Below are 27,601 nucleotides of genomic sequence, written 5' to 3'. Positions count from 1 at the left end.
GCCGTTTGATCATAATGATCACATGTAATTACATAAAATAACATAATTTCAACCTTTTGTCAAAGATTTTACATTGTCAGTACGTAAAATGTCAGTATCATGACTTTTAATCTCATAATTATGATTTACCTAAACATTTTTATTCCCTTATTTAGCTGGAATAGGCTTCTACATTGATTATCTTGATTGTCGCTTACTTTTGTCACACATAACTCAAAATGTCAAGTTCTTAACTCACACTCTTATCTTCTGGGTAAAGAAGCTTGGAAATGATGACACAATTATCATAATCGGTCTAAAAAAATGTATTTCAGACGATGTAAATTGAAATATTTTATTCATGTTTTATTTATTTATGTGAGAATCCTACAATAATATTTTCCTTATAGGACAAGGATAAAGCAATAAAACTTGGAAGGAGACAACACTGTGAACTATTGTCTGCACACACACACACACACACACGTATACATCCACGCATCAGGACAGATCTGGATGTTGTCACCTATCACTCAAATAATCTGGACATTAACCAGATCAGACTCCGAGAGCCTGGGGTATTATTCTCCGTAGTGCTCTCAGAGTAGCCTACCACAGTCTTTTACACACAGATATGTGCTTCAAAGGGAGGAAATTCCCAATGAAAACAGCTGCGACATTCAGTGACCTGAAATACTGCACACGACATGCACATGAGAACGTTTAGATATATTATATAAACTATTACCAAACAAGCTGAAATCTAAATATCTGTTCTCGTAGACCTACAGAAGCTTCCTGGGGCCGCATGGAGCCCTTCTCATCTTCAGGTGTGACACAGTGTCGCCCACTTTGCCCCGGGCCCCTGATCTCACCCCCCTTCGCACAGCCACGGTAAGCGGCATCGCCATCTGTCTCTATGGTAACCTGAGAGAGTCCCGTGAGAGGGGTGACGGATGCCTGGCACACGCACATATTGCCAACTCACCAGCATGGCACGCAGCGACCTGCCATATGGTGCCACCCCATATATCTAGCGACAGAAGCAGAGGAAGACCTGCATGTCCATCCATGCTGATATAGCTCTGGAATTACGACAACAGTGTGAACGACTAGTTGCCGCAATATGGCTCTACAAGATTCATTAGCGCGCTAGGCTTTTCGGTACAGGCATATATTCCCGGCTGCTGGGAATAATGAGCTCCGCGGAAGTGTCTGTTAATAGATGTAGATGATCAGAGCTGAAGTATACTAAAGAGGCTGTGTGGAAGTTAACGGTTGGACGCAGTTGGTGAAGTTTTCAGACTGGAAAATGAGGTGTAATGATGCTACAAACAGTCGGGAGGTGCTAGCCATGACACTCCAGTAAAACGCACACATATGCCCACCCTCGCACTTTCAATTATGCGCATAAAGGCCTCTTTTACAGTATTTCGATGTCTGTGCCAGACACAGTTAGCTGACTGTAAGCGTTTAAGCGAGGTAGGCCTGCTACAGCACACTATTTTCTGGACTCTGCTGCCCCCTGGTGGTGTGGTTCTCAATGCTGCTTTTATATTTTTTATATTCCGCAAAATGCATTAACGTACAGACACATATACATACTTCAATTAGAAGTAATTACAAGCATATGAATTTATTCAGTTTTCAGTAGTGTAATTTTGACTACTTTCTAGTCCAACCTTTTAAGGTCATAACTATGATTTACTAAATTATGATATTTTAACATTGTAAACAATTTTGTATACGTGCACATAAACATATAATCTCATGGCTCACTCTTTTGGAGGTGTAAATTAAAACACAAAACATTTTACGCTTGATTAAAATATACTTTTATATTTCAGCAAAATATGCTTACAAATACAGAATACTGCATTTACATTGTTTACATTTCTTTTTAATGTGACGTTTGTCTTGAAAATAAGAACACAATATGTACTGCTTGGGTTTTCTGGGACACTTTCTGCGAGTTGTCATCCTCGATTCAAGGTGGTATGACGCTCCATTAATTCACAGATCATCTATTGTGTTTCCTAGTCTTGAGTGAAATCATTTTAAAAAGGAATGACGCAAGCATAATAAATATGCAAAATTTCTTCAGCGCTACGCTAATGCAAGTTATTGTCAGCTGTGATGATGACGACACAATCCCCACAATCTTAAGCCAGTTATGCAAAACGTAAACCAATAACACTTTAAAAGATCAAAGTAAACAGCATTACATGGAACGGAACAATATATATATGTGAGATGGCATTTCTATAAAGCTGCATCAGTCAAAACAAGAACACACAACAGATCAGAATCAGAAAAAACAACAAGAACATACAATATGGATAAAGAGAGCAAAGATCATAAGCATTTCAATCTAATCTCTAAATCAGATATAAATCAATAAATATAAAAGTATTCTGAAATATTGCCTATTGTATATATATATATATATATATATATATATATATATATATATATATATATTACACAGTGATATCTAATCTATGTATAAAATAACATTTTAATCACAAATAACCTTTGTGAGCATATTTATTATGGTTTTATGTACTGGTGTACTGGAAAGAAAATACAATTTTCTTGAGTTCCATGCAGAGAACAGTGTTATATAATAATTCAAGTCTTTTTTTCAGTTTCTTTGCAAATCTGCCATGATCTACCCCAGCAATAGGCCTGCAACAACAGCAGAAATGTGTTCCCTGTTCTATGCACGCCGAAATAAGATCCATTAAAACACAGCTAAGCCTTCCTAAGCCTCGCTTTTCCTTCAGTTTCTTCAAAGTAACTATTTCACTCCTCAAAGTAGCGATATCCGAGTAATAGGAGATTTGTGACCAGAAATATACTTTAGTTTTTGATTCATGATGCATTATGTACGTATAGGTTAAAAATTCAAGTTGTATGACTTGAATTGAAATATTTTTGGTCGAATGATTGCGAGTTAGATGTAATGTTCAGGGTCTCTTGTCTCTACATAGTAAAGCTTATCACCATAATACATTCATTTCATTGTGCAACATCTTGGTCCAAGCAAATGACCCACCAAAAGGCCTCTAATGATTCAATCATCTGAAGACTAGCAAGCTTGCAGTTTGAAACAAAAGCATCCTTTAAAGATCAGAAACTACTGTCAACAGCAGACTGCCGAGTCAAAGAAAATGATTTAAAGGATCAGTCATGACAAAATGACCTAGCACGTTTCTATTACACTCTCAGTTTGAAAAACAGCTAAGGTGTCGGAGAAGAGGTATTTTAAAATGTCATGCAATGCCACAACAAACGGTATTGATGATAAACTCTGTCAATGCTCTCAAACTCTAGCTTTTGGTCTTCATCTGATTAAATGGACGGTTTTTGAACTGCTTTGGTAAAAGTAATGATATATTAAAGCAACTGCTACCATAAACCAGCACAAGTGCTACAGGGTAAAATAGAAATGAATGAAATCAAAATATTCAGTAACACACTTCATACTGTGGCTCCTGGGGATCTGTAACAGATCTCCTGGAGCTTCTTCTAGATTCTCTTTAGCCAAAGAAAAGTCAACCGATAATAAAACAGTCTCTGAAGAACCATAATGAAGAAATCAGTGACTGCTGAGTAGGTCCCTCTTCAGAAAGGTTTCTATCCCAGCCTGTGTTTTCAGCTGCTCTGCTCTTGTCCTCTGTGATCTCAGATGTGGATGTTGTGGTATCGGCCCTTCGCTAGATCTATGTCCACTCTGCGAGCTTCAGCGAAGCTTAAAAATGTCCCTAAACCCAGCAGGTTCACTACAGTAATGAGGCCAAAAACTGACGCCCAGGAACCAGTGGCCTCGATCAGATAGCCAGAGAAGTACACCATGATGACCCCTAACAAACACACACAAAACAGCATTAACACGTACAGCACACTTACAATCCTCTTAAAGTGCAAATTATTCATATTAGAGCTGTCAAACGATTAATTGCATCCAAAATAAAAGTTTTGTTTGTGTGTGTGCTGTGTGTATTTATTATGTGTCTATAAGTACACACACATACAGCATATATTTTGAAAATATTTACATGTATACTTTTATTTTATATCATATAAAATATTTTAAATAACTTATTAATCACGATTAATCTTTTGACAGCACTAATTAATATCACATTAACATTTACGAAACGTCCATCTTTTATACTATTAATTTTATACCTGTAAATGCTCCACAGGTATTCATTACTCCTGAAAGAAAATAATAATAATAATAATCAGAATTTGTCAGATTTAGAAAAAACATAAATGAGACTGACAGGCTATAACTGCATGTGTGACAAAAAAAAATACACTGGCAAAGATTTAGTTTTTTCACTAAAATTAGAATGAAAATATTAAATTCAAAAGTATTAATGAAAACTATAAAAAATTATTAATGATACTATAATAAAATAATATAATGTGTGGCATGCACTTTAAATAAACAACGTTATTGCCCATTGTTATTGTCCAAAGCTAATGTAAGTTAGTGTTTAATATACAGTCAGAGTTTGCGTTAAAGTATGAAGAATTAAAGAATGCTACACACCAAACAGAGCCCCCGCGCAGGATGGAGCGAGATCCTGAACATTCACTGAAACCCCACTAGAGAGACAATCACATTTTTACATTTACATGAATGCATTAGGCAGGCACTTTTATATAAATCTGATCAGATTTGACCTGGAAATAAAGCCTAGATCTTGCGGCCGCTAGCACCACGCTCTACTGTGTGTTTGGTTGTTTTTGGTCAGTGCATGTGTTATCAGTTACCTGTGGCTGAATGTGGTGAGGCCCATAGTAGCAGACACGAACGCCACAGCTGTGGGGAACGTAGTGGTCCCACACAGGAACAGAGTAAACACACTGGAGACGCCCATAGAGAAGAACTGAAAAACACAATAGTACATATGAAATACATATTCTACTTTTATTCAGCAAAGCTGCATTAAACGGATTAAAAATGACATTTATTGTTATAGAATTGTTCAAACAATGCTTCTGTTTTTAACGTTCTATTAAAAAAAAAAATCTAATCCTGAAAAAGTGGTTTTTGCAAAGATGTTAATCAGAACTACTGTTTTCAACATTGATACTAATAAGAAATGTTTCTTGAGCAGCAAATTATTAATAATTGAATGATTTCTGAAGGATCCTGTGACACTAAAGACTAAGCTATGCATCAAAGGAATAAGTTACATTTTAAAATGTATTTAATGCGGTCTTGTTGCGCATAAGAGTGTGTATATTTCATACCTGCATGAGTTTTCTCACGGACGCAGTATCAAAACCTTAAAAAACAAAGTAAGGAACAAGAGCATTAGTGCGCCTGCTGAGGAACATTTACCAGTATTATAAGTCAATTACACTGATGTAGACTTGACATTTACAACACCGTAAAGCTCAAACAGACTCGTAACACCGGTGGGGAAAAGCAAAGTCACGACAGAACAATAATTACAGCACGGCCGTTGACAAGGAACGGGGAATGTTTCTTTGCCTTTCTATCGTTGTCTACCAAAAAGTTGTGAACACGAGGAACATACAAACTCAGGCGAGTACATCTGTGTAGTATGTGTGGTTCGTACCCTGACTGATTAGATGGTCTGAAAGGCAGCCACTAAACAGGGAAGAAGGGATGGCCACAAACCATGGGATCACGTTAAACACCCAACCCTGAGGAAACACACATGCAGACATACAGTCACACACACAGGAACACACAATGAACAACAGGCGAGTCCATATATGTGATATACACTTTAGCGAATAGGAATCAAGCACACACTGATGTGACGTGGAGCCCCCTGCTGGAGTTCAACCACAACAGCATCATACCAACGTGCCCTGCTCTCTCTTTCTCAGAAATTAATTACTGGAGAGAAATCTCAGTATACGGACTCTGACACGTATCGTGTTGTCACGCGCCGTTTGAAAGAGCGTTGTTCAGTTTACCTTGGCATCAGGGAAGGTGTCCTTGAAAAACGTTGGCAGCCATGACAGCAGTGTGAAGAAGGTGCTAGCGGTGCACAAGTGTGTAATAATAACGGCGCTGAAATCCAGACAAGAGCGTTTAGAATGCATTTGAAATCAATGTCATCAACACAACCTCTCAGACAAAAGACAATTTCTCCTCATTCTTTTCATTCTTTTCTTTTCTTCAATTTTAGGGTTGGTTTACACGAACACATTAGGCAGCACAAAGAGATTCTATACTTCTATACGTCAATTAGTGCTGCATTATTCATATACTGTGAACGCGGTAAGTTTTTGTCCTTATTATGTTATATAAGTTAAGTATAACTTCTACCAGGCTGTTTAGAACTTTCTGTGCGAGTGTGCCCTTTGAGTATGAATGAAACACACTGCATGTGTTTAGCGCTCCTTGATGTTTTTTGAATATGAAGATATCGTTCAAGCATACACATACCACAGAAGAAACAAACACGCACAAAGAAAGAAGTGATTTTATATGTAGCCAACTGACAGATAAATCATAAATCAGTAAAGATGAATAATTTTGTTTTAATTTTACTCAAGTAGAAATACCACAAATTATATATATATATATATATATATATATATATATATATATATATATATATATATATATATATATATATATATATATATATATATATATATATATGAAAGTAGAAATGTAAAAATTTACTATAACTAAAGTATTTGTAATTGGTTACTTTAAATTTACTAATTAGTAAATCATTTTAAAAGTACTATCTACTTTTCCTTTTTATATTAATGTAATTGTTCAGCTAAAATGTTACGAAAAACATTCACGTCATGTGTGCTGTTACTGTTTCTGAGTGCTCTATATATAGACAGACATGGAACGGATGTGAATCGGGTCTTTATGGGAGCTCAGTAAAGACCCTTTGTTCAGCATCCATGCTCTCTCCCCCTCTTTTACACACACACACACACACACACACACTCAGTATTCAGGTGCTAATCTCACCACACAGCTGGCTGTCTGAAGAGACGTAGCCAGTTCCTCTTGGACAGTCTGGACTGGGTCCCAGCGCTGCCCAGAGACTCCAGTGTGATGATGGGACCTGACAAACACAAGCACAATCAGCTTTTAAACAAACAGTTGAACACCTGTTAAGTCTCCGTCCTACACGGAGTGTATAACACACATCTACTGCACCTTAAATACTTAACACTGAAATATATATTTTTATGCATTTACCCACATTAAAGCCAAACTTCAAGAAATGTCTTACAGCATGTAAATAAAGCATAATTGTGATTTTACATTTTTACACAGCTGACTAGAATACTTTATTTTGATTAGGCAATCATGGCAAAAAAATATTTGCATACTTTAGAATACCTACAATGTGGGACTTTTACAAAAGTTTGGGGTCGGTTACATGTTTTTTGAATATATTAATACTGTTAAGTAAGGATATATTCAACTTACTAAACATAACATTACTGAGAGAGAGATATATGCGTGCGCATTTAGGTCATTTATCAACCTTATTCTTCAATGTGAAAGTAAGCCATTTTCTGTGAGTGTGCAAGAGTTCCAGCTCAAAATATAAACCTTTCATAACCATTAATCGAGGCACTTTAAAACAATAAAAGACACGGAAATTTGCAGTATCTAGCAGCAAAACAAGCCGTTTTTTTACAGCTAAAAATAGCTGAAGGTAGAGGACACCAGAAGCCAGACATTAATGTAACAAATGGCCACAACCGCACATACTGAAAAACTAAGGTGGATATTCTGTACAAACCTTCTCCTTTAAGCAGATACTTCCACATGCAGTACGCCCACAACACAGACAGCAGCCCAGAGATGTAGAACACACTCTCCCAGCCATACAAGTCCAGCATCAGAGAACCTACGCCTCCTATCACCAGAGTCCTACACACACACACACAGTTACACACATTCAATCTGAAACGCATTCATTACATTTCTAAAGGTAACAGAGAAAGCAGACACTAACCCCAGGTACGAGCCGCTTCCTACGGTGCTCATGAGGAAGCCCCTCTCACTCTCCACCACCTTCTGAGAGCACAGACTGGCCAGAGACGGGTAGTGAACGCCTGAAAGAAAACAAACAGCGCATAGCCATCGGTGAATTATTAAGAGTTTATATCATGACTAAAACAAATCAATTCAATATTATAAAACTATACCACCCGGTTTAAAAAAAAAAAAAAAAAAAAAATATGTTGTAGCAACCATTAAATTATTGATATTTTTATATTCATTTATTACTTTTTTTTCGTGTTCTGTAATGTGCAAGTACTGTTGTATTGTATCCACCATCCATGCTGGCAAAGCAATCAAATTCGCACCCTTTATAGAAATGGCCTATTTTCATAGCAGCCCATTGTTTTTACAGACCCCTTCCACTAGTTTTAAGAGAACACAACAACAGTGCAATGACATACAGTGTAATTAACTTGCAAGGCAGAGCATGATAGTGGTTAGATTTCAGCGCTTTGCCAAGCACAGATCAATGACGCCCTGCTCCACAGCAAATGACCTGTTCTCATGCGAAAGGGTCATAGTTTGCAGGAGGGAACGTTTAGCAACCTGGAAGCAATGATTTACGAACCAAGATTCCCCAAACCGCACGTTTCCGCAGTTTTCCGAGCTTAAACTATTACTTCAATTCAGCATCATCAGATCTTAGAAAGTAAACTTTGGGTACAGTATGAAAGCGTGTGAACGCGTGGCATTCAGCTCACCCTGCAGCAAGCCCATGAGGAAGCGGGAGAGGGTCATGGAGACGATGGGCTGGGAGCAGAAATGGGCTAAGATTGGTGTGAAGGCGGTCATTGCTCCCCATGCCGCCGCGGACAACAGCAACACTTTCTCTCCTCCCACCCTAAACAAAATCAACAAGCATTTATGAATACCACATCAAATCCAGACGAGAATCACTGCGTGTGAATATACTTCTGAGCACTTCTCCAGACCTGCAAACCTTAAAAACGTTGTAGCGCCGCCTCGGCCCTTAGATCCGCACCACAGACAAGCGATTCATTGCGAGCTTCATTTGCATTGCCTACTTAATCATGTTAGGTCCTATTTCAGAGCGGGTTGTGACTCCCTGGTGGCCACTAGACTTGGACTTCTGTAGAAGTACTTTATTTTAGCTCACGCGAGAATCATATTAAGAACTCGCCGGCCGCAATTCTTCAATATCGCTCGAATGTAAAAGAAGAGCAAAATTACAAATCGAAAAGGCTAAACTACATCTGATCTAGCACACGCATATCCACGGCTCGCAAACAATAGATCTCGTGTCGCCCGCAACCTGTTCGACAAATATTAAAAGCATTTGTGACATCTACCAACTGCGATGGTTTTTAAAATAGAGCCACACCTGGAAGACAAACACTGACGTCACATCAACGTAATATCTGAATGGAAAGTAATTAAACTGCCCTACTTTTCATACCTTAAATTTCTTTGCCTGTATGCACTGTGTTGTGATTCAGTGAAAATGAATGCCGTTTTACTTTTATTGACGAGAAAGCGCGTCTTTCATTCAACACATATTTGTGACCTGCTAACTGCTGGCCGGCTATACTTGCATTTATTTACATTCTGTTAAATATTAACTCGTTATGTATTTAAGAGCCTTGCAGAACTCAGGAAAGCTCAACTATACATTTATACGTATTAGTGCACATATAAGCATACATACAAATGCGCCCTAAATTAAAGTTTTTGCTCACATAATATATGTGCATGTGTTGTGTACATTTATTATGCATATATATATATATATATATATATATATATATATATATATATATATATATATATATATATATATATATATATATATATATATATATATATTTGCACACACATACAGTATACGGTTTGAAATTATTTGCATGTCTATGTTCATATAATTTATGTTATACATATATGTCATATATAAATTGTTGCTGAAATATATACATTATTATTATTATCATTTTAATGATGACATCTTTTGCTCCTCGTTTGATTAACCTGTCGCTGACGTAGCCTCCAAGGACCTGAGTGAAGCAGTATCCCCAGAAGAAGCTGCCCAGCACCATGCCCGTCTCTCTCTTGGACCAGCTGAAGCGCTCCGCCATGCTCACCGCACAGATCGGCATGGCCACACGGGCACAGTACAGCAGGCACGTCCCCAGCAGCAGCACCACCGTCCATATCCTCGCTACCGGCCTGCAGACACACAAACACAGCCACAGACACCTCAAACCAAACGAGAATCATACGAGGAGTCATTACACGCCAAAGCACATAAATTACATTTCTAGCCGGCAGATACCCATTTAGGTTAATTGGCTTCAGATGCAATGACTTACTGATGTACTGAGTTCACTTGCGTTTTTGGAAGAGAGAGGAAAAAAAAAGTTTCACAAAGTTTATTGCAATCCTCCAAACGTTGACTGAGCACTCGCTGATCGTACGTATAGCATGCTGTTAAAAAATGTTTCAAAACTAAACAGAGATATAACTAGCCTACATATTTGGAAGATATTTAAATCATTTCAACCACTTAACTTAAAACTTAAAAACAGTATCCCAGAATAAAAGTTAATTCGTGCACATATATTTTTGCATTCACATACTTCACTTATTTATTTGTATTCGACTAATAAGCTTTGTTTTTAGGAAAGTTTGGTGAGGTGGTCTCTCTCACCTGGTCCAGTTCTGACTCGACTCTGCCCACTTCTTCTGAGATCCGGCTTGTCCGATATTATCTGCGGGGCTCTCCTTAATACTGGCCAGATCCGGACAAGAGTTCTTTCCATGTTTTTGTAGAATTGCCATTCAACGACAAATATATCCGTTCGCGACTAGCTGTCCGCTCCGACGTCCTCTCGGGTCAGTCCGTGCGAGCGAGCGTGACAGGCGAAAAAGCAAAGCGATGACAAAAATGCGTTTCTATTCCAGTCCCTTCGCGGAAGCATCTCTTTATAACATCTCCGCCGCGTCCGTTGCGCTCCGGCGACCGGCATTAACGGGCGGACTCTCGGCTTTCGCAGCTGCTACAACGCAGCGGGGGGAAATAGTCGGCTTTTTCCTGATTCCCGAAGTGTTGACGGTGATCCACGTGTCAGTTTCTTTTTTCAGCCACGCAGTTCCTCCAACCGCTGGCTCTTCAAACCAGGAAGTAACGTGACTCAGCCCCTTCCACTCATAACGATAGAAATTCGGGCGTGCTTTCGCCTTCGGCAAAATACCTGCGTGTGAAATCGAGGAGCTTGTGCGGATGTTTATCAGAACAGCTTTAGCGGGGAGCAGCACCTCTAAAGGTGGCGAAGTTATTACAGATACACCGATGTAGAGATGCGAAGTCCGAGTCGTGTCCGCGAGTCGATTCTTTTGAACGATTCTTTTACGAACCGCTCACAAATGCTATTTCCTTATTTCATTTTGCGTCAGTTATGTGAGTGATCCGGTATGTTAAATACTGTAAACGTTCAAATAAGGTTTAGTGCAGTTTTATGGTTTAACAGTGTTTATTATGCGTGTATGCATGCCTCCCAGTCGAGTTTGCTGCAGTCATGGTTCAGCTCATAAAACAAACTGTAGAACATACATATAATGTGCTTTTACTTTACACAGCATTACATTAATTTACATTTCTTGACTGAAAACATTTTGCGCTTTTAAACGAACTTGGTTTACTAATGCTTAGTATGCATGTTGATTAAAACGTCAGCCTTAAAACAAATCAAGCGACATTTCTACAGTGCTGCTTTCCCTTTGGTTCACCCCAGCTATCTTTCTATGAAGTTATTTTTATTTTTTATTACGAGTCAGGCGTGTTTTATAAAGAATACTCTCATTGATAGTTAAGTAGTGAAGACTTTCAGACTCGCTTTGTGAACCGGATCATCCGATTCATCGAAAAGATCCGACTCAAAAGAACAATTTGTTCGATCTAATTTCTCTACATTGTACACGGAAAAAAAAAAAGACTTGTCACGTCTAGGTTAATAACAGCACCTGGACAAGATTGCATTGTCAAAGAAATCAGGTTTTACAGGGTATCAAGTCTAAGCTGCCATAATGTGTTCTTATTTCTGGTTTATCATAAGTCATAAGACAGCCGAGGCAAGGTATTCATTTACCATTTTAACTAAAAACACCGTCTGCAACATTTAATTGAGCATCACAGCAAGAATTTGGCCATAGCATTCAACAACAGCAGCAATATCCAAAATCAAAGAGTTTGGGGATTTAAAAAAAGAAATAATATTTAATACCTATGTAAAGCGTCTGACTTCAGAAGCTTACAATTTGATCTCTGCAATATCTATAAATCACAATTGAATGTCAATGTAAGCAGGAATACTATGACAATGTACAGTAGAAAACAATGTCACATGACTTTATAACATTATAATGCAATAACATTAGTACTCGAAAAAGGGCAGATTGTTTTTTTGACAGGGCCCTTTAACACGCATACAAAATGTATACCTGTGCACTGCAAATAAAAATGGTGAAAGCACACAGAACTCGTTCTCCGCATTGGTACAATCAATCCACTGTCCTCGATGACACCACCGCTGCGCCGTAGGTACCTCACATCAGTGGACACGGTCAAATAGTTAAAGTTAAATCTAAATGGTGTGGTTCAGTCTTTAACTAGATTCGTAGACTTTCTGAACGTTCACTGACAAAATAGATAATCCTCTGCAAAAACAAAACGGCTAAAATGCAATCAATTCAGCTCAGCAAGTCAAACATTGTGGTAACAAAAATCACAGAAATCCGTCTGCGATAAAAAGTGTTTCCATTTTGGCTAGGAGTCACCCTTAAATCTTAATCTCAATTCCACAGCCAATTTAATGCAAAGTCTCTGATAAGCAACAAGTAAACGAACAAAAAGGTTGATAAAAGGATGTTTGAGTGTCAGTCACTGAGTATAAATAGTTAAGGAAAGGGAAAGCGTCCATTTTGTTCCCCCGCAGAATGCAAGCTTAGAGATGCCGGTTCGTTTTCACTTGGGGTCCTCGATGGTGCCTTTGCTAAGATCTGTCATTTTGGGGTACTTGACTTTCTTCTGGTCCAGCTCGTTCTGAGCCCACAGCAGCAGTTTGAGGAGTTTGGCAAGTTTGGGTGTCGACTCCCTGTTTTCATAGTCCAGCACAGCCTGGTTTACCTCGCTCCACACCTGTTACAGAAGACCACATGCTGTCAGTTACCACAGAAAAACCTTTCAGAAAGGCAAGTTATTACATTTTGAGTACTCTCAAAGTGTATGTGTGTGTGTATGCATATATATATATAACTTTTTATTGCACAGATTAATCAATTCACAGTAACACTTGGAATGTACATCAAGTATAAGGAATCAATTTCACATTGACTTAATATTGATTTTTTTTGCTTAGTGGCCAAAGTACACCACTGTTCAGATGTTTGGGGTCTGTGATGTTTTTTGTTTTTTTTTTTTAAAAATCAACACTTATATTGAATATTTATTTGTTCCATTATTAAATCAAAGAATTGCATCATTGTACTGTATTAAAATAACGCATCACGATTTTCATAAAAGCATTAGGCTGTGAAACTTAAATTCGAAAACCATTTTACAGTATTACTGTTTTACTACATTATTGATCAACCAAATATAGCCTTGGTGGATATAAAAGGACAAAAATAATTACAGACCCCAAACCGACTCAAACATGTAAAATATCTTTGCACAAACATGGCCTCTTTAAATAAACCAAATAGTTCTCTGCCATCCCACTGTACTGGCCTAGAAAGGGAATTTTGACATCCTGCAGGACAGTGCCAATATGTAAAAATTACTTACTGGCTGGTGGCAGATGGTAATGTTCTACCCTGCTTAATAATATCTAAATTGTATATAATATATAAATTGCACCGTTTATAAAAGGTAAGATAGAACAACCAACATTACCTTTTGTCTCTGCATCATGTTAAGCAGGTCACCGAAGGGTGACTCTTCTGGGTTATCAAAGGCCAGCAGTGCGAGGGTGCGCTCCATCTCTGTCAGACACTCTCGACTTTCCTCTCCCTGTTCAGCCAGCTGTGTCTGCGCAAACTCCAAGGCAGCCTCAGTTTCCCGCAGGCGAATCAACTCTATCAGGTGTTGTTGCTAAAAGGAGGAAAGCAGATAAACTTGTAAATATGAAATCATTCTCTTGCGATCTGCCATCACACACTTGACAGTTTGTGCCAATGTGAAAAAGTGACACTTTAAATATAGTTATATTAACATTTAATACTAAAGTTGACAACCGGTTTACAAAATAAAATCCAAGTAGCCTACAAAGCGCAGACACAAAGTAGTATTTGATTCTTAAGCCACATTTAATGTTGCTACATTAGATAAAATGTTTTAGTTTTTTTTTAGGATTTAATCATTTGAAAAACAATTACAACAAACATACGAGGATATATAATAAGCCAAATGTCATCAACCGGCTATACCTGAAGATGAAAGTACAGATATCGGTTAGTGTCCAGCAGCTCAGGATGCAGACTGTTGATCAGTGCAATGGCCTCTTGAATTTGTCCCTTCAGAACCATCTCCCTAATTTTTATCCTTTCATCCAGAGAGTCCAGATCAACACTTGGTTCAATGCCCGATTCCATCCTGAACTTCTCAGCTGCCTCTTTAAACCCCTCTGTGGAAATAGAAACATAATTTATGACACAGATCTTCTAAAAGAGTTGTATTACAGCTGCAACGGAAGGTGAAAAATTAAAAGTGGTCAGTTGATCACCTACCGGTCACCAGATAATTCATAATGAGCCGATTCATGTCTGCCCGCTGAATATGAACATTATTTAGCTTTTCCATCCACTCCTCTCGTGTTATGTCCTCTGGCTTTTCAGCATAACTCATCATGAACTGTTCTACATTGGCAAAATATACATATTATATAACAAATACGCACACACATGTGTATAAAAATATAGTATTATGTTTACTTTTTAAAGATTTTTAGTAAACGAACGACTAGAGTACTAATACAGCAAGTTGCACACAGCGAGGATATCTAAATGATAAAGGTTATAGAAATCAAGCAAGAATACGTTTCGCTTGTGATGACCGGAAGCCCTGATTATAAAGGCCTGTATCATAACATTGAAGCCTGTACCGCTGGAGAGGAGATCACATCAGATTTAAAAAACGTCCGTAACAACAAACACATACAGCCGCTGATAAGCATGAGTAGTCTCCAAGCTTTTACACGTTACCATTCGTTTTCGACACCTAAAACAAACGTGCGATTATGCAAAGAAATTATGAATTTTACCTGATTGTGTACACTCTCCTCGCCAGCAGCTCGGGGAGAAAGGCCGTACTGAGCTCTCGCGTTTTTTAAGGAAAACGAGATTTCAGCGTTGCCTCGTTTGGATTGGCTGCGAGTTAGAGGACATCTTACATTTATTATTATTATTATTATTATTATTATTATTATTATTATTATTATTATTATAATAATAATAATAATACATTTAAGTATTTTTATATTACTAAACTAAAGTATTACGTTTTATTTATTTCCTTTTTTTTTACTTGTTTATTTCTGAATGTTTTATCAAGCCAGCACCTACCTTGACATTATCTCACCAAACCACGAATTGCGCTAAATAACTCTGAGACTGAAAACGCGGCATCCTTTCAGTAGATTAACGCTCGGGGACGCGTCGGTTTGATCCGGTCATGTCGTCACACAAACGACTTCCCTTTTCGTTCCCGCCCATTTCCCCTTGGAGTGTGACGTCAGCGCACGACTCGTTGAGCGGAGACGCCGCTCGGGATCACAAGACCAGGAGGACGCCGTATCCCGGTACCGCAGGCTGATTCGCTCCTGCTCGAAGGCCGTTTATAGCTGTGGGAATTAATTTACGGGCACCCGAGTAAGCGCGCTTCTGCCTACGCGTCTTCCTTGACGGTAAGAAATGAGAAACGCAGCCGGAGGAAAATCCTATCTGTGCGCCTCAATCCCTGCACATGCATGCTGCCCTTGCTCATGGATTAGTAACGTTGCTGTTGTAGTAACCTTCTGAGCGAGAAAGCGTAATGCGTTAGGGATAGTTAACCATTAGCGAACTAAATAAAATAAAATAGAAATCGGACTTTATCCCTGTAACGCAAAATGAAAGGCTGACAGATTCAGTAAGCGTTCATTTTACCGTTAAAGCGAGCCGCGGCTGTCATCTTGCATTTCCTTTTGTGTTTCGGAAGCATTACGGACTGGAAGGAAGTAAATAATGATGCTATCTGTACATTTGGGTGAACGATTCCTATAACAAGCAAACCAATATGGATGCTGAGCGCAGGACAGGGAGATTAAAGGCTCTAAATCTCCAGCCCGTCAGTCAACACGGGACCGCTCGGCCTCCATCAGCGGTTACTCGTTAGATGCGTCTTCCTGCTCGGTCTCAAACACCGGCTTGCTTTCTCATCCTCGAGAGGCTGAGGGTTGCCACTGGATGCGTCTTGACAGAGAGGAGACAGGCCCTTGACTCTGTATTGCGATCAAGTCTTTGAGTTGTAATTATTTACCAATATAGACCCATTCTAGTAGGATTAACAGGGAAATCGACTAAGTTCTCACAGCAATAGCCTGCTATTAAACTATATGGTTTTGATTGACTTCTATAATTGTATTCTATATATATATGTAGTGTCTTGTGTGTGTGGTCACATGAGTTCTGCATTGTGACTCATAACCCTTAACCAACTCATTACTTTGTACTTTCTCTTCCTCCGAGTGCTGAGCTCAGTGCACCTCAGCCCCTACCGATAATTATTCTTGATCGTAGATTTGATAAAGCGGTGACTTGCGCGACGTACAAGTTGTGCCATAAAGGGATAGTTCACCTGAGAATTAAAATCGTGTCATCGGTTACTCGTACATCCGAGACGAGTTGCCAGTTGAGTTTTGTTTCATCGGCGGCAGTCAAAAAAAAACAAAAAACGTTCTTTTGTATTGCCACAGAAGGAAGTCATGAGGGTTTGGGGCATGAGTGTGAGTAAATGTTGAAAGACTTTGTTTTTTGGTGAAGCAGCACTTCGACATTTTCACTGAAAGGTAACTGAATTATTTTTCTAGCTCTAGTTGTTTGAGTTTCTGCTGCCATCAGTCCAGATATTTTATCTTTGTGCTCCCACATTCAGAAATGTTCTGAATACCAGCGTGCGTTGGCTACCTACTTTGTCCTACGTTTGTTTCTAAATTGCTGCATAACTCACGAGTGTCCGATCTCATTCAGAAGACCTGCTGAAAGCACCTTTGCACTCCATTAGCTAATTAACTTCACTTTCTTCAGAAGTTGTTTTCCTTCGCCGCCGTGCCGGGATTCGGTAGGGTTTTGGTTTAGTCAGAAGTCTGTCATGCTCACTAGTTGTATTTGTCACTTACAAGGTACTTTAAAGTGCAACTTCTTTGTTATGTTGTTATATTTTCAGCACCATCACCCCAATATTCAGCCAGAAGTTATTCTAAAATGCTGATTTGCTGCATATTTATTATAAAAATGTGCTGCTCATTTTATAGAATGCTTTGATCAAAAAAAAAGTTCAAAAGAACATCATTCACTTGAAACAGAAATATTTTGTAACATAATGGATATCTTTGCACTGTCGCTTTTGTGCATCCGTGCTGAATAAAAGTATTATTTTCTAAAATCATTTAAACTTTCTGACCTTTTGAACTGTAGTTGTAGTACAATCTTAATCTGTAGTGTATATTTTAATATATTATTTTTTGAATAGTCACTATCTTTTTGGACCATTAATTTTAAAAATCTTTAAACACTGTGCCATGTTACTCATCTACTAGTCAGTCTGCTTCAGTCACTAACCCGTCCCGAATGTGTGGAGTAGTTGCAAAAATTAAACACAGTAGGGCATTTCGCCTGTATTTTGCAGCTTACCTTTCTCTCATGATGGTCCAGACTTGTAGTCAACATATTTTTGTTGCTTTGTTTGGGCCTCGCAAGGAGCATTTTGGTAAAAAACAATGTTTTAAGGCAACCAGCTTTAGCAGATTTTTGAGTTTTCTCAACTGGTTGCCTTAAAATTTTAGGTTTGCTCAATTTTTTTTAAATCGTAGATGCTAGTCAAATATTAGTGAAAATGTATATCCGTGACTTTATGATATTCTGAGAGAGATGGCCCTGTATTGGTTGACCTGGGAAGATCTTGGTTGGGGAAACCTCCTCGTAACAAGCTCATACATTTCTCCCTCAGCCTGATATATGGGTCAGTGCAGTGTGACACACTATATTTAACACAGACGCATTGACAGCTCCACGTGTTTAACTGACAAAATGAGACTTCAGTAGTTTAATAGACCAAAAACAACCACTCGGTCACATTGGATTGATTCCTTTATGTAACTGCTGTTTAAATGATCATAATTAAAGTAACATTCTATTGGCTAGAAAATGTTAGAAATTCTTACTACACGCTCAAGAGATTGTTTTATCCCTCGCAAATGGCTTGTTTTTATGGTAGGATGTGACCCATGAACCATTCTGAATGCGTCTCAGTTGATTCCGTTTTGGTAAAGATTATATTAAAGTGATATTACAGGAATACAGATGGTGTGGTGATCACACAGTGAGATTAAAGAGCTGTTGAAAGTGACTGTTATAGATTACGTCACGCCGAAGAGAGTTTATAATAAGGATGCCTGTTCACCTGATAAATGATGAATCCTCTTACGCGCTACAAACCTCTTTCTGCAACAGAAATTGGAGAAATGTTCAAAGAAGCAAGCAGACTGACAGAGACGTGACCTGAAAATTCACACCTCACGTAACACACGTATTTAATGTAGGTCGCTGCATGCTGTCACAGGAGGGAACATAGTCACCTTTTCTCAAAACAGGTTTCCTCTTTAGTCAGATTTTAAGTTATTAGTTTGTGGTTGTGCATGTTTGTAATCTCATGTCATTTGTGGGTCACATAACATGCAGGTTAACCAATGAAACATATAATGCTTTGTAGTAAGTTTTTTTTTTTTTTAATTGTTACTTCTGTAAAGTTTATATTTTAATTTTTTTTGTTATTATTAGCATTTCATCAACTGATAAAACACAAACACAGTGTAAACCCATGCAAAAGCTGCTGTGCTTCTTGGAAAAAATAAAAAGCACATTAAAAAATATTATTATTTTTTTTCCACACAAAAAAAAAGCGGTCTTCCTCCAAAAGAGGACAAAACCCCCATAAACTATGAAAAAAGATCCATACACCTTGTGCACTCGGTTGCCAGATTGACACTTCTGTGTGTGTGTGTGTGTGTGTGTGTGTGTGTGTGTGTGTGTGTGTGTGTGTGTGAGAGAGAGAGGTTTTTTTTTTGTTTGTTTGTTTGTTTTATTAGTGTTCATGATGTATCTTTTTTCACCAGTATCTTCTCCTTCAGATTTATTAAACACATGCTGTTTTTGTCAGAAGATTTTGACTGAAATAACAAGAATTAATCTTCAGATCTTCACGATCATTCCTTTGTTTTGGTGACTGCATGTCTCAGGGCTATTGAGGTCTCCCTGATGTTTCCCAGCACACCTCTCAGTCTTCCCAGGTTCGGGTACTAAAATCACATGATGTGACAAACTAAAACCTTATTTTCCAGACACTACGACTGTCTTGTTAACACATTTCCTATTGTTTGGTTCAGACAGGTTATTCATACCACTTGCACTAATTGGCCACAAGTGATGATATAATGAAGTAGAAAATGATTGTTTTGTATAGTCCTGTATTTGAATGTAGACTGATGATAAGCAGACTTGTGGGATCCTGGACTGGAGAGTTACCATGCATTCTTGTAAATCTTAGTTTTTATATATATATATATATATATATATATATATATATATATATATATATATATATCTGATATTAGAAAAATGGCCAGAAATGTTTTATCAACACAAAACCTTTCAGCTGTTTGTTAATCACATGTACTCCTCATTTGATTGGTCTGTGTTCTTGTTCTTTGAGGTCTTTTGTTCCCATCCTTCTGGCTTTTAGGCACCACCTGTTTGCTCCTTATGTTGTTTTGATAAACGCTTCAGATCCGTTCAGTTGTATATTTTAAGTTAAAATTTTTTTAGGTTTATTGTGTTTGTTTTATTTAGTCATTTTTATTAAAATCTAGTTGACCAAAAATTCTAATTCTGACATTTTCTCAAGCTGTTCCAAACCTGTATGATTTTTTTTTTCTTCTTCTTTTAAACACAAAAGAAGATACTTTGAAGAATGCTGAAAACCAAGCATTTGCTGCTAGCCTTTGACTAGTATGGATAAAAGTCAGTGGCTACCATCAATTGTTTGGTTACCCTCGTTTTTCAAAATGTCTTTTTTTGTGTGTTCAACAACAACAACAACAACAAAAAAACTCATAAAGGTTTGAAATGACATGAGGTTGACAACCAACTGGAACCAAAAAAAAAACCCAAAATCTCTTTATATTTGTTAATTTTTAATTTATTTATTTTTAATAAGGATTTAAGAAAAAAAAGTTTTAATTATAGCTTTAAGTTATGGCTGACCATAATGACTGCATCGACACTATTAATGTATGCATGCATGTGTGTGTGTGTGTGTGTTTGTTCATGTTTGTTCATCAAACATGCTCCACTCGCTCCTGCTCTCCCATCCCTGTACAAACAGACCTTTTAAAACCAGCAGCACATAATACAAGCCACCTTTCATCACTTCACCTGCTCGGACACACAGAGAAAGGAGGATGCAGGAGTGGCGTAGGAGGATGTCAGAACACAAACACAGGGACCAGACAGAGAACTTGATATGATGGATAAACCTATTGAAAGACACGGATAGCGATGTTCATTAAGCTGTGGAGACTTTGGCAGCCGTCTCTAGTCCACAGACTGAGATGGCCACTAAAGAATTAGCCGGACCATATGGTGGTGCAGAGAGGGGGAGGGAGAGAGATGGATGTGGTGTTTTGGTGAAAGGCTGCATTGCAGAGCCCTGCTCCTGATGAAAACTCTATTAGTAATCACATTTAATCAACCGCTGAAGCAGGAAGCCCGTCTGCCGGCAGCCTGGATACACACTTATAGATCTGACACGTTATTTAAATACAAAACCTTGTAGGAAAAATATAAATTCAATGCAAATTGTAGAAACAGACTTTCGCATAAATTGTTTGTTTTCTGCAGGAAATGTAGGTGCTGTTTTTTGTGTAGAAAAGGTGTTGTGGGAGGTTGCCGGGCTGTGTTTCGGGTAGTTTTTGTGATGTGGTTGCTAGTGTGCTGAAGTACGCAAATGTTGTATTTATTTGTTAAGGAAAATAATAGTTTTATTCAGTGAGGATGCGTTAAATTGATCAAAAATTTATTTCATTACCAGGAAAAACGCTAAGCAGAACTGTTTTCAAGATTGATAACAATATTGTTTATTGGACACCAAATCAGAGTATTAAAATGTTATGTTCCCTAGATTCTGGTACTTTTTCAGGTTCTTTTTTTATATATAATTTAATTTATTTGTTTTTGCTTGTTTGCTCGGCAGTAGCTGTTGTCAGTAACATCTGAGCAGAAGTTGAATTAGTTTGGACACAAATCATCAAAGACTGCTTTGAGGTAACATCAGTGACATTCATTTAGAAGCCCAACACAAAAACCTCCCTCAAACACACTCTACCACACACAGTGTCCCAGTTGAAGAAGTGCGCAGGGTTTGAGAAGGGACAGAAATAACCCTTCACTTATTCAGATGCTCCGCTAATACTAATCTGCTAATGCTCGCTGACAAGCTGCACGATTAGCCCGGGAAGAAGGCGAAACTGTCTCACACCACTTCACAGCAAGCTCCTCGCACGAGGAGGATTTTTCACTCATTTAAAGAGTCATCATGTGTATTTTATTAAACAATTATTGGTATGAAACGTCTCCTCAAAAGGCCAGCCATTTTGTTTGGAGTTATCTTAACCTGAATTACTCTGGGTTAATGGGTTAATTGTCTTTAAATCATACTGGAGGATGTAACTTCTGATCCTCTCTGTGTGATAGATGTGTTTTCCTGTGTATCTCACTTTCTCTTTCCACGTGTTTTCACTCATACACATACCTGACAAGTTATATATCTCTGACCGAGCCAGTCTTGTATCCATCTGCATAAACTGAGCTTTCTCAAACTGTTATGTAGACTTAATTTTCCTTATACACAATAAAAATGCAGATCAATCAGATTTAAGTTTGCAGTTTTGAAAAGCTCAATATTGTTTGTTTTCCAGCTTGAATCAGTTCATGATATGAATATTAAGGTAGTTTCACACCAAAATTTTCATATGCGTTTTTTTTTCATATTTGTAAATTTTTCCTATCAAAATGCTTGCAATGGATACAAAAAACCTGATATGAATTTGTTTTATGACAAAACAAAAGGACTTCATGTAAAAGGACTTTACAATAGTGTTGTAAGAAATTAAGTTTTAATTTTAATGCATTTATTTAATAATCACAACAGAAATCTAAATTATTGTTATTTTATATTTGTATTGAATAACACTTGTGATGGAGAAAGCTGTTATAAATTAATAGATTGTGCGACGCATTCAATAACATTCAAATTTATACATTTACAATTATATACGGATCCACTCAAAAACATGCTTCGAGTTTATTCCCTGTTCTGTGTTTACTCTTCTAGAGTATGGGAGGTATAAAACCTAGCACCTTTGACATACTATATTAGCAAAATATGATTAGGGCAAGGGTTAGACGTGGCCAAGAATACCACACCCAGACGAGTGCCAGCATCTCTAACTCTTCTCTGAATGCTGGAGTCACATGACTTCTTTCAGCTGTGTGGATTAATGCACTGACTCAGAACAGGGACATTTGTGGAAATTATGAGCCCATGGCTCTCACTGATGTAATAATGCTCGTGTTTGGCTGCACTATAGGTCATAGATAATGGATTTTAGGTTCACAGAAATAGTGTATGATGATAATAAAATAATTACAAATTTTATTACCATATCGCTTTCTTTTTTATGCTATGCTGCTGTGTAAAGGACTAAAAGGAGTGTATAGAGAGAATCTAGAACATAAGGCGTTCCTCTGCTTCTACTTTCAGAACGAGGAGGTGGTTGTGGAGTGAGGGGAGTGTGTGTGTGTGTGAGTAATGGAGCAGCAGAGACAGCGTTCACTCTCCACAGCAGGAGAATCACTGTATGTGGTCCTGGGAGTTGATAAAAACACAGCACCAGAAGAAATAAAGAAATCCTACAGGTAAGATGCTCTTAATTGACATAGAAAGAATGTTCCAACATTGCCATTAAAATAGCGGATAAAATGCACTGAATATTTTCTGTGTATGGGGTTCTGCTATATTATTATTTATTGTAATTGTACCCATAAACAATTATGCAATAATTTCAAGGGATACATTTTTTATTTTTTAAAGGGATAGTTCACCCATTCTGTCATGATTTACTCACCCTCATGTTTGTTCCAACCCTGTGAGTTTTGCCACGGCAGAAAGTAAGTCATAACTGTTTGGAAAGAGAGAGTGAGTAAATGACATTTTTAGGTGAACAATCCATTTGTTTTTCTAATTTAATCCACTAGAGGGCGACAGAACTTTTTTTTATCACTGATAATACAACTGGGCAACTTTTTGTGTAATGACGGGCAACTTTGGGAAATGTTGCCTTCAATGGGCAACTAGATGAGACACAGGGCCCATGACTCTAAAATATCCAAATAGAAATATGTTAGCCATTCTCAATGGAAAAGTGAATAAGCAAAATTGCTCAAAAAGTTGCCCAGTGCATCCTTAGCCTTTACTCTCCTTTACAACTTGCTACTGAATGAATACTCAGATGACCTATTATGCTTGCCAGCATTTATCAGGAAATAATACTTATTTTACATGCTATTTTTAAATAATAGTTGGCAATATAGTTAGTATATTGTGGAGTTGTTATATATATATATATATATATATATATATATATATATATATATATATTTTAATAATTGATTTACAATATTAAATGGAGGGTTTATCCAAAATGAGCTTTCTGTCATTAATTACTCACCCTTATGTCGTTCCAAACCTGTAATGTCTTCATTCATTTTTATGCCAAGAGCTTTCTGACCCTGCATAGACAGCTAGGGACCTACCGTGTTCAAGGCCCAAAAAAGGTAGTAAGGGCATTGTCAAATTGGTCCATGTGACATCAGTGGATCAACCATAATTTTATGAAGCTGTGAAAATGTTTTTGTGTGCAAAAAAAAAAAAAAAAAAAAAGAATTACGTCAGAATGCTGCATACGTCAGTAGCTGCATAGATTTACAGTTGAAATGCTGATAAGACATGGACTGTTTTAACAATGTCCTGGTTAAATTTTTGGGTCTTAATTGTGGTAGTTTCTCAGATTTTATTAAAACTATCATAATTTGTGTTGCAAAGATAAATGGAGGTCTTACGGTTTGGAACGACATGAGGCTGAGTAATTACTGACAGAATTTTCAGTTTTGTGTGAACTAACCCTTTAATAACTGGAAATGTATAAACAGTCTGTGAAAGGGGTCAATTTTTAACTTGAACAAAGTCATAGTTTAACGATAACGCACATAAAAGCAGATTGGTAATGATTGGATGCCAGGCAAAGGTCATTATTGCATTAATTTTTAGGAAGTTCAATTTCTGCTCATCTGATTTGCAGAAAACTAGCTCTGAAGTTCCACCCTGACAAGAATCCTGACAACCCAGAAGCGGCCGACAAATTTAAAGAAATCAACAATGCTCACGCCATTCTGTCAGACCCCACCAAACGTAACATCTATGACAAATACGGATCTCTGGGCCTCTACGTGGCAGAACAGTTCGGAGAGGAGAATGTTAACACATACTTTGTATTGTCCAGCTGGTGGGCCAAGGTTAGTCACACACACACAAAGTATATATATTCTCAGTTCTGCTGTTCAAAAGTATGGAGTCAGCAGTTTTAGCTAAATATTAAACTACAGAACTAATTTCAGCATACTGTACCGAAGACTGGAGTAACGATGCTGAAAAATCAGCTATAATGTAGGAGGAATAAATGTATTAATTTTATTAACACTTAAAAATGACACAAACTAATAGACAAAACCTTGGTGAGCATATGAAGCTTCTGACCCCAAACATTTGGATGTTGGTGCACATATCTAGTAAATTTGTGTACATGCTGTTATTTAGGAATTCCTCTTTTTTTTTTTTTTTTTTTTTCTCCTCGCTCTGGACAGGCACTGTTTATATTCTGCGGTGTGGCCACAGGCTGTTATTTCTGCTGTTGTCTATGCTGCTGTTGTAACTGCTGCTGTGGGAAATGTAAACCTCATCCTCCTCGGTCAGATGAGCCGGAGTTCTATGTGTCTCCTGAAGACCTGGAAGCTCAGATGCAGTCTGATGAGAGAGGTGAGACAAACAAACACCCATTCATTACAATAGTCAAATAAACATGATGCGTGTTGACATGAAATCAAAATGAAGGTTTTGTCTCTATTAGTCCATGTCTTTTAGCTTTTGAAAGCCATTTTTAAGCTAGTCCAGTTAAATGCACAGCACCTGCCACTGACAACCAGTAGCAAGTAACAAATTACGGTTTCGTGACTTAAAGGTATAGTTCACCCAAAATTTAAAATCATTTACTCACTCTTAGGTTGTTCCAAACCTGTATGGCTTTCTGTATGTTTTTGATGAATGTTGGTGTCCAAACTGTTTTTTTCCCCAGTGACTTCTATGGTATTTTTTACTTTACATTTTATGGGAGTCGGTGGACACCAGCACCTGTTTGGTTACCCAAATGTTTCAAATTATTAGTTTTATGTTCAGCGGAAGAAAGAAAATCAGACAGTATTAGAACAACTTGACATTGAGTGAATAATGACAGAAGTGAACTGTCCCTTTTTAATGTTTTATATTTAATTTAATTTAATTTTTTACTATTTATTATTTCAGCGGTTAGTAAGATAAATAACTAAACGTAACAAGGATTGCAGTTCTGCAGGAAATGCTAAATATGTAACCTAAATCCACATTTATTTTAATGCATTTTCAAAATTATAATAATTAAAAACCGTTGCACATTTTCTTTTAGTACAATACCACTGTTAAATGTAATAATTTTGGTAATCATCAGTTTGGGGTTTTTTTTTTTTTTGTTTTTTTTTTTTTATCTATTTTTTAAATTATTGTATTATTATTCATTTTAACATCAGTCGCATCTTTATTTTAAGCCCTTCAGTATATCCTACTTACCAGCTTCTGGATTTCTAAATAGGAAATACTTCAAACTGTTAAGCAAACTGTTTCATCGAGCCTTTGATGCATGTCCATAGCCCAGTTCAGTGCATGTTGTTGTAAAGCGATAATGATTGTTTCACAATCTTTCATTTTATCTGCTTCTGAAAACTTTTCTTTTCTGCTGACATAACTAAGGCCGTGCAGGTGGGTCAATAATATCATTGGTTTCAATCGAATCCCAGTCAGTAATGCATTGAAATCCTGCCCAGTATTTTCTTCTAGAGTCACAGTTAAAATGCCTTCAGCTTGTTTATTTAGCCAATAAAAGGTCTGTTTGGTATTTCAAGTGGCTTCCTGGCACTCACAATCATGCCTGTAATGCTTAGTAACAGGGTTCAGTTTGAGTCGCTAGCGGCTCTGATTATAAAGCAGCCTGACGCTGGTGTCTGTTTCCACAGATGGCAGCAGCCCCATCGTGATGCAGCCATCTTCTGCCACAGAGACCACTCAGCTGACCGCAGACTCTCACCACACCAGCTACCGGACGGACGCCAGCTATTAAACCCTCTCTCACACACATGGGACCACCATGCCAGACAAGGTCACAGTGGGCAGTGGGTGATCCTGAGGAAAGAGGATGAGCAGTTAGTTAGTTGCAGTATCATTGGAAAACCTGAAACGCTCCACTGTACAGGGAAAGAAGCAAGTTTATTTTAATTTGCCTTTAACCTATTATCCCCAAACCTTCTGCTGTGTTATACTTACACACACACACACAGGCATTCTTACAGTGTCCATACAGTCTTCCTGCTATGATCCAAGCTTCATCTTGCCAACAGCTGCTGGTATGCACTGGTTATCAGACTGCGTTTGTCTATATAATACGTTTTTTAATAATTTACAGATTTTAATTCAAGCATGAATTTGTTTCTACAACAACAGTACACAAGGAAGTATTTTTTATGCTTTAGTGCAATGGATAATGAAGCTGCCTGGCATTACACTAGCTGACTCGGAAAAAAAAAAAATCATTCTAGAGGTTGTCACACTTGTGCTACCATTCAAACATTCACAGTCACTAAATTTATTGATTGATTTTTCAGAAAGGATGCATTCATTTGAAAAGGGACAGTAGAGATTTAGGTTACAAATCATTTTAGGTCTATTTTAGATGCCATTCTTTTGAGCTTTATGTTCATATATAAGCAGCACAACTGTTTTCAACACTGATGATAATAAATCAATATAGCGGGTCAGCATATTAGAACGATTTCTGAAGGATTAAGTGACACTGAAGACTGGCGTAATGATGTGGAAAATTCAGCTTTGCA

General features: G+C 37.6%; 3 protein-coding genes across 5 annotated transcripts; 1 reads left to right on the top strand and 2 right to left on the bottom strand.

The window, feature by feature from the left end:
* Positions 1 to 1,790: 1,790 nt before the first annotated feature.
* Positions 1,791 to 11,296, bottom strand: slc17a9b (solute carrier family 17 member 9b). Its single transcript, XM_043224390.1, has 13 exons — positions 10,689 to 11,296; positions 10,010 to 10,207; positions 8,728 to 8,867; positions 7,977 to 8,076; positions 7,761 to 7,891; positions 6,974 to 7,070; positions 5,950 to 6,046; positions 5,583 to 5,670; positions 5,251 to 5,285; positions 4,768 to 4,883; positions 4,544 to 4,599; positions 4,174 to 4,203; positions 1,791 to 3,845 (listed from the first exon to the last, which is right to left on the bottom strand). Exons 1-13 carry the CDS (start codon positions 10,817 to 10,819, stop codon positions 3,667 to 3,669), a joined length of 1,398 nt encoding a protein of 465 aa, XP_043080325.1. The 5' UTR covers positions 10,820 to 11,296; the 3' UTR covers positions 1,791 to 3,666.
* Positions 11,297 to 12,117: 821 nt separating this feature from the next.
* Positions 12,118 to 15,728, bottom strand: gid8b (GID complex subunit 8 homolog b (S. cerevisiae)). 2 transcript variants are annotated; one of them, XM_043224407.1, is made up of 6 exons: positions 15,599 to 15,728; positions 15,298 to 15,403; positions 14,765 to 14,893; positions 14,465 to 14,661; positions 13,932 to 14,129; positions 12,118 to 13,175 (listed from the first exon to the last, which is right to left on the bottom strand). In XM_043224407.1, the coding sequence occupies exons 3-6, from the start codon at positions 14,883 to 14,885 to the stop codon at positions 13,002 to 13,004; spliced, it is 690 nt and encodes a 229-aa protein (XP_043080342.1). In that variant the 5' UTR covers positions 14,886 to 14,893; positions 15,298 to 15,403; positions 15,599 to 15,728; the 3' UTR covers positions 12,118 to 13,001. The 2 variants fall into 2 exon arrangements, with proteins under 2 accessions (XP_043080342.1, XP_043080343.1); XM_043224408.1 differs by lacking the exon at positions 15,298 to 15,403 and having other exon boundaries at positions 15,599 to 15,621.
* Positions 15,729 to 15,783: 55 nt separating this feature from the next.
* On the top strand, positions 15,784 to 27,565 carry dnajc5ab (DnaJ (Hsp40) homolog, subfamily C, member 5ab). Of its 2 annotated transcripts, XM_043224409.1 has the most exons (6): positions 15,784 to 15,939; positions 23,112 to 23,266; positions 24,709 to 24,922; positions 25,271 to 25,442; positions 26,466 to 26,474; positions 26,729 to 27,565. In XM_043224409.1, exons 2-6 carry the CDS (start codon positions 23,160 to 23,162, stop codon positions 26,830 to 26,832), a joined length of 606 nt encoding a protein of 201 aa, XP_043080344.1. In that variant the 5' UTR covers positions 15,784 to 15,939; positions 23,112 to 23,159; the 3' UTR covers positions 26,833 to 27,565. The 2 variants fall into 2 exon arrangements, with proteins under 2 accessions (XP_043080344.1, XP_043080345.1); XM_043224410.1 differs by lacking the exon at positions 26,466 to 26,474 and having other exon boundaries at positions 15,786 to 15,939.
* The last annotated feature ends 36 nt before the right edge of the window (positions 27,566 to 27,601 follow it).

Source organism: Puntigrus tetrazona, chromosome 23 (assembly GCF_018831695.1).
Source record: "Puntigrus tetrazona isolate hp1 chromosome 23, ASM1883169v1, whole genome shotgun sequence".
NCBI lineage: Eukaryota > Metazoa > Chordata > Actinopteri > Cypriniformes > Cyprinidae > Puntigrus > Puntigrus tetrazona.
The sequence above is the reverse complement of the archived record's forward strand: the minus strand, read 5'-3'. Positions and strand labels throughout refer to the sequence as shown.

Bases quoted from the DNA above. Each gene is read 5' to 3' on its own strand.
- gid8b (XM_043224407.1), bottom strand. From the start codon at position 14,885: ATGATGAGTTATGCTGAAAAGCCAGAGGACATAACACGAGAGGAGTGG. The intron at 14,130-14,464 runs GTATAGCCGGTT...TCCTCCTTTTAG, and splicing joins ATCTGTACTTTCATCTTCAG to CAACAACACCTGATAGAGTT. The intron at 13,176-13,931 runs GTAATGTTGGTT...CTTCTGTAACAG, and splicing joins ACATGATGCAGAGACAAAAG to GTGTGGAGCGAGGTAAACCA.
- dnajc5ab (XM_043224409.1), top strand. From the start codon at position 23,160: ATGGAGCAGCAGAGACAGCGTTCACTCTCCACAGCAGGAGAATCACTG. The intron at 23,267-24,708 runs GTAAGATGCTCT...TCTGATTTGCAG, and splicing joins GAAATAAAGAAATCCTACAG to AAAACTAGCTCTGAAGTTCC. The intron at 24,923-25,270 runs GTTAGTCACACA...CGCTCTGGACAG, and splicing joins TGTCCAGCTGGTGGGCCAAG to GCACTGTTTATATTCTGCGG.
- slc17a9b (XM_043224390.1), bottom strand. From the start codon at position 10,819: ATGGCAATTCTACAAAAACATGGAAAGAACTCTTGTCCGGATCTGGCC. The intron at 7,892-7,976 runs GTTAGTGTCTGC...GTGTGTGTGTAG, and splicing joins GGAAGCGGCTCGTACCTGGG to GACTCTGGTGATAGGAGGCG. The intron at 4,204-4,543 runs GTGTGTAGCATT...ATTTTCTTTCAG, and splicing joins CTGCGCGGGGGCTCTGTTTG to GAGTAATGAATACCTGTGGA.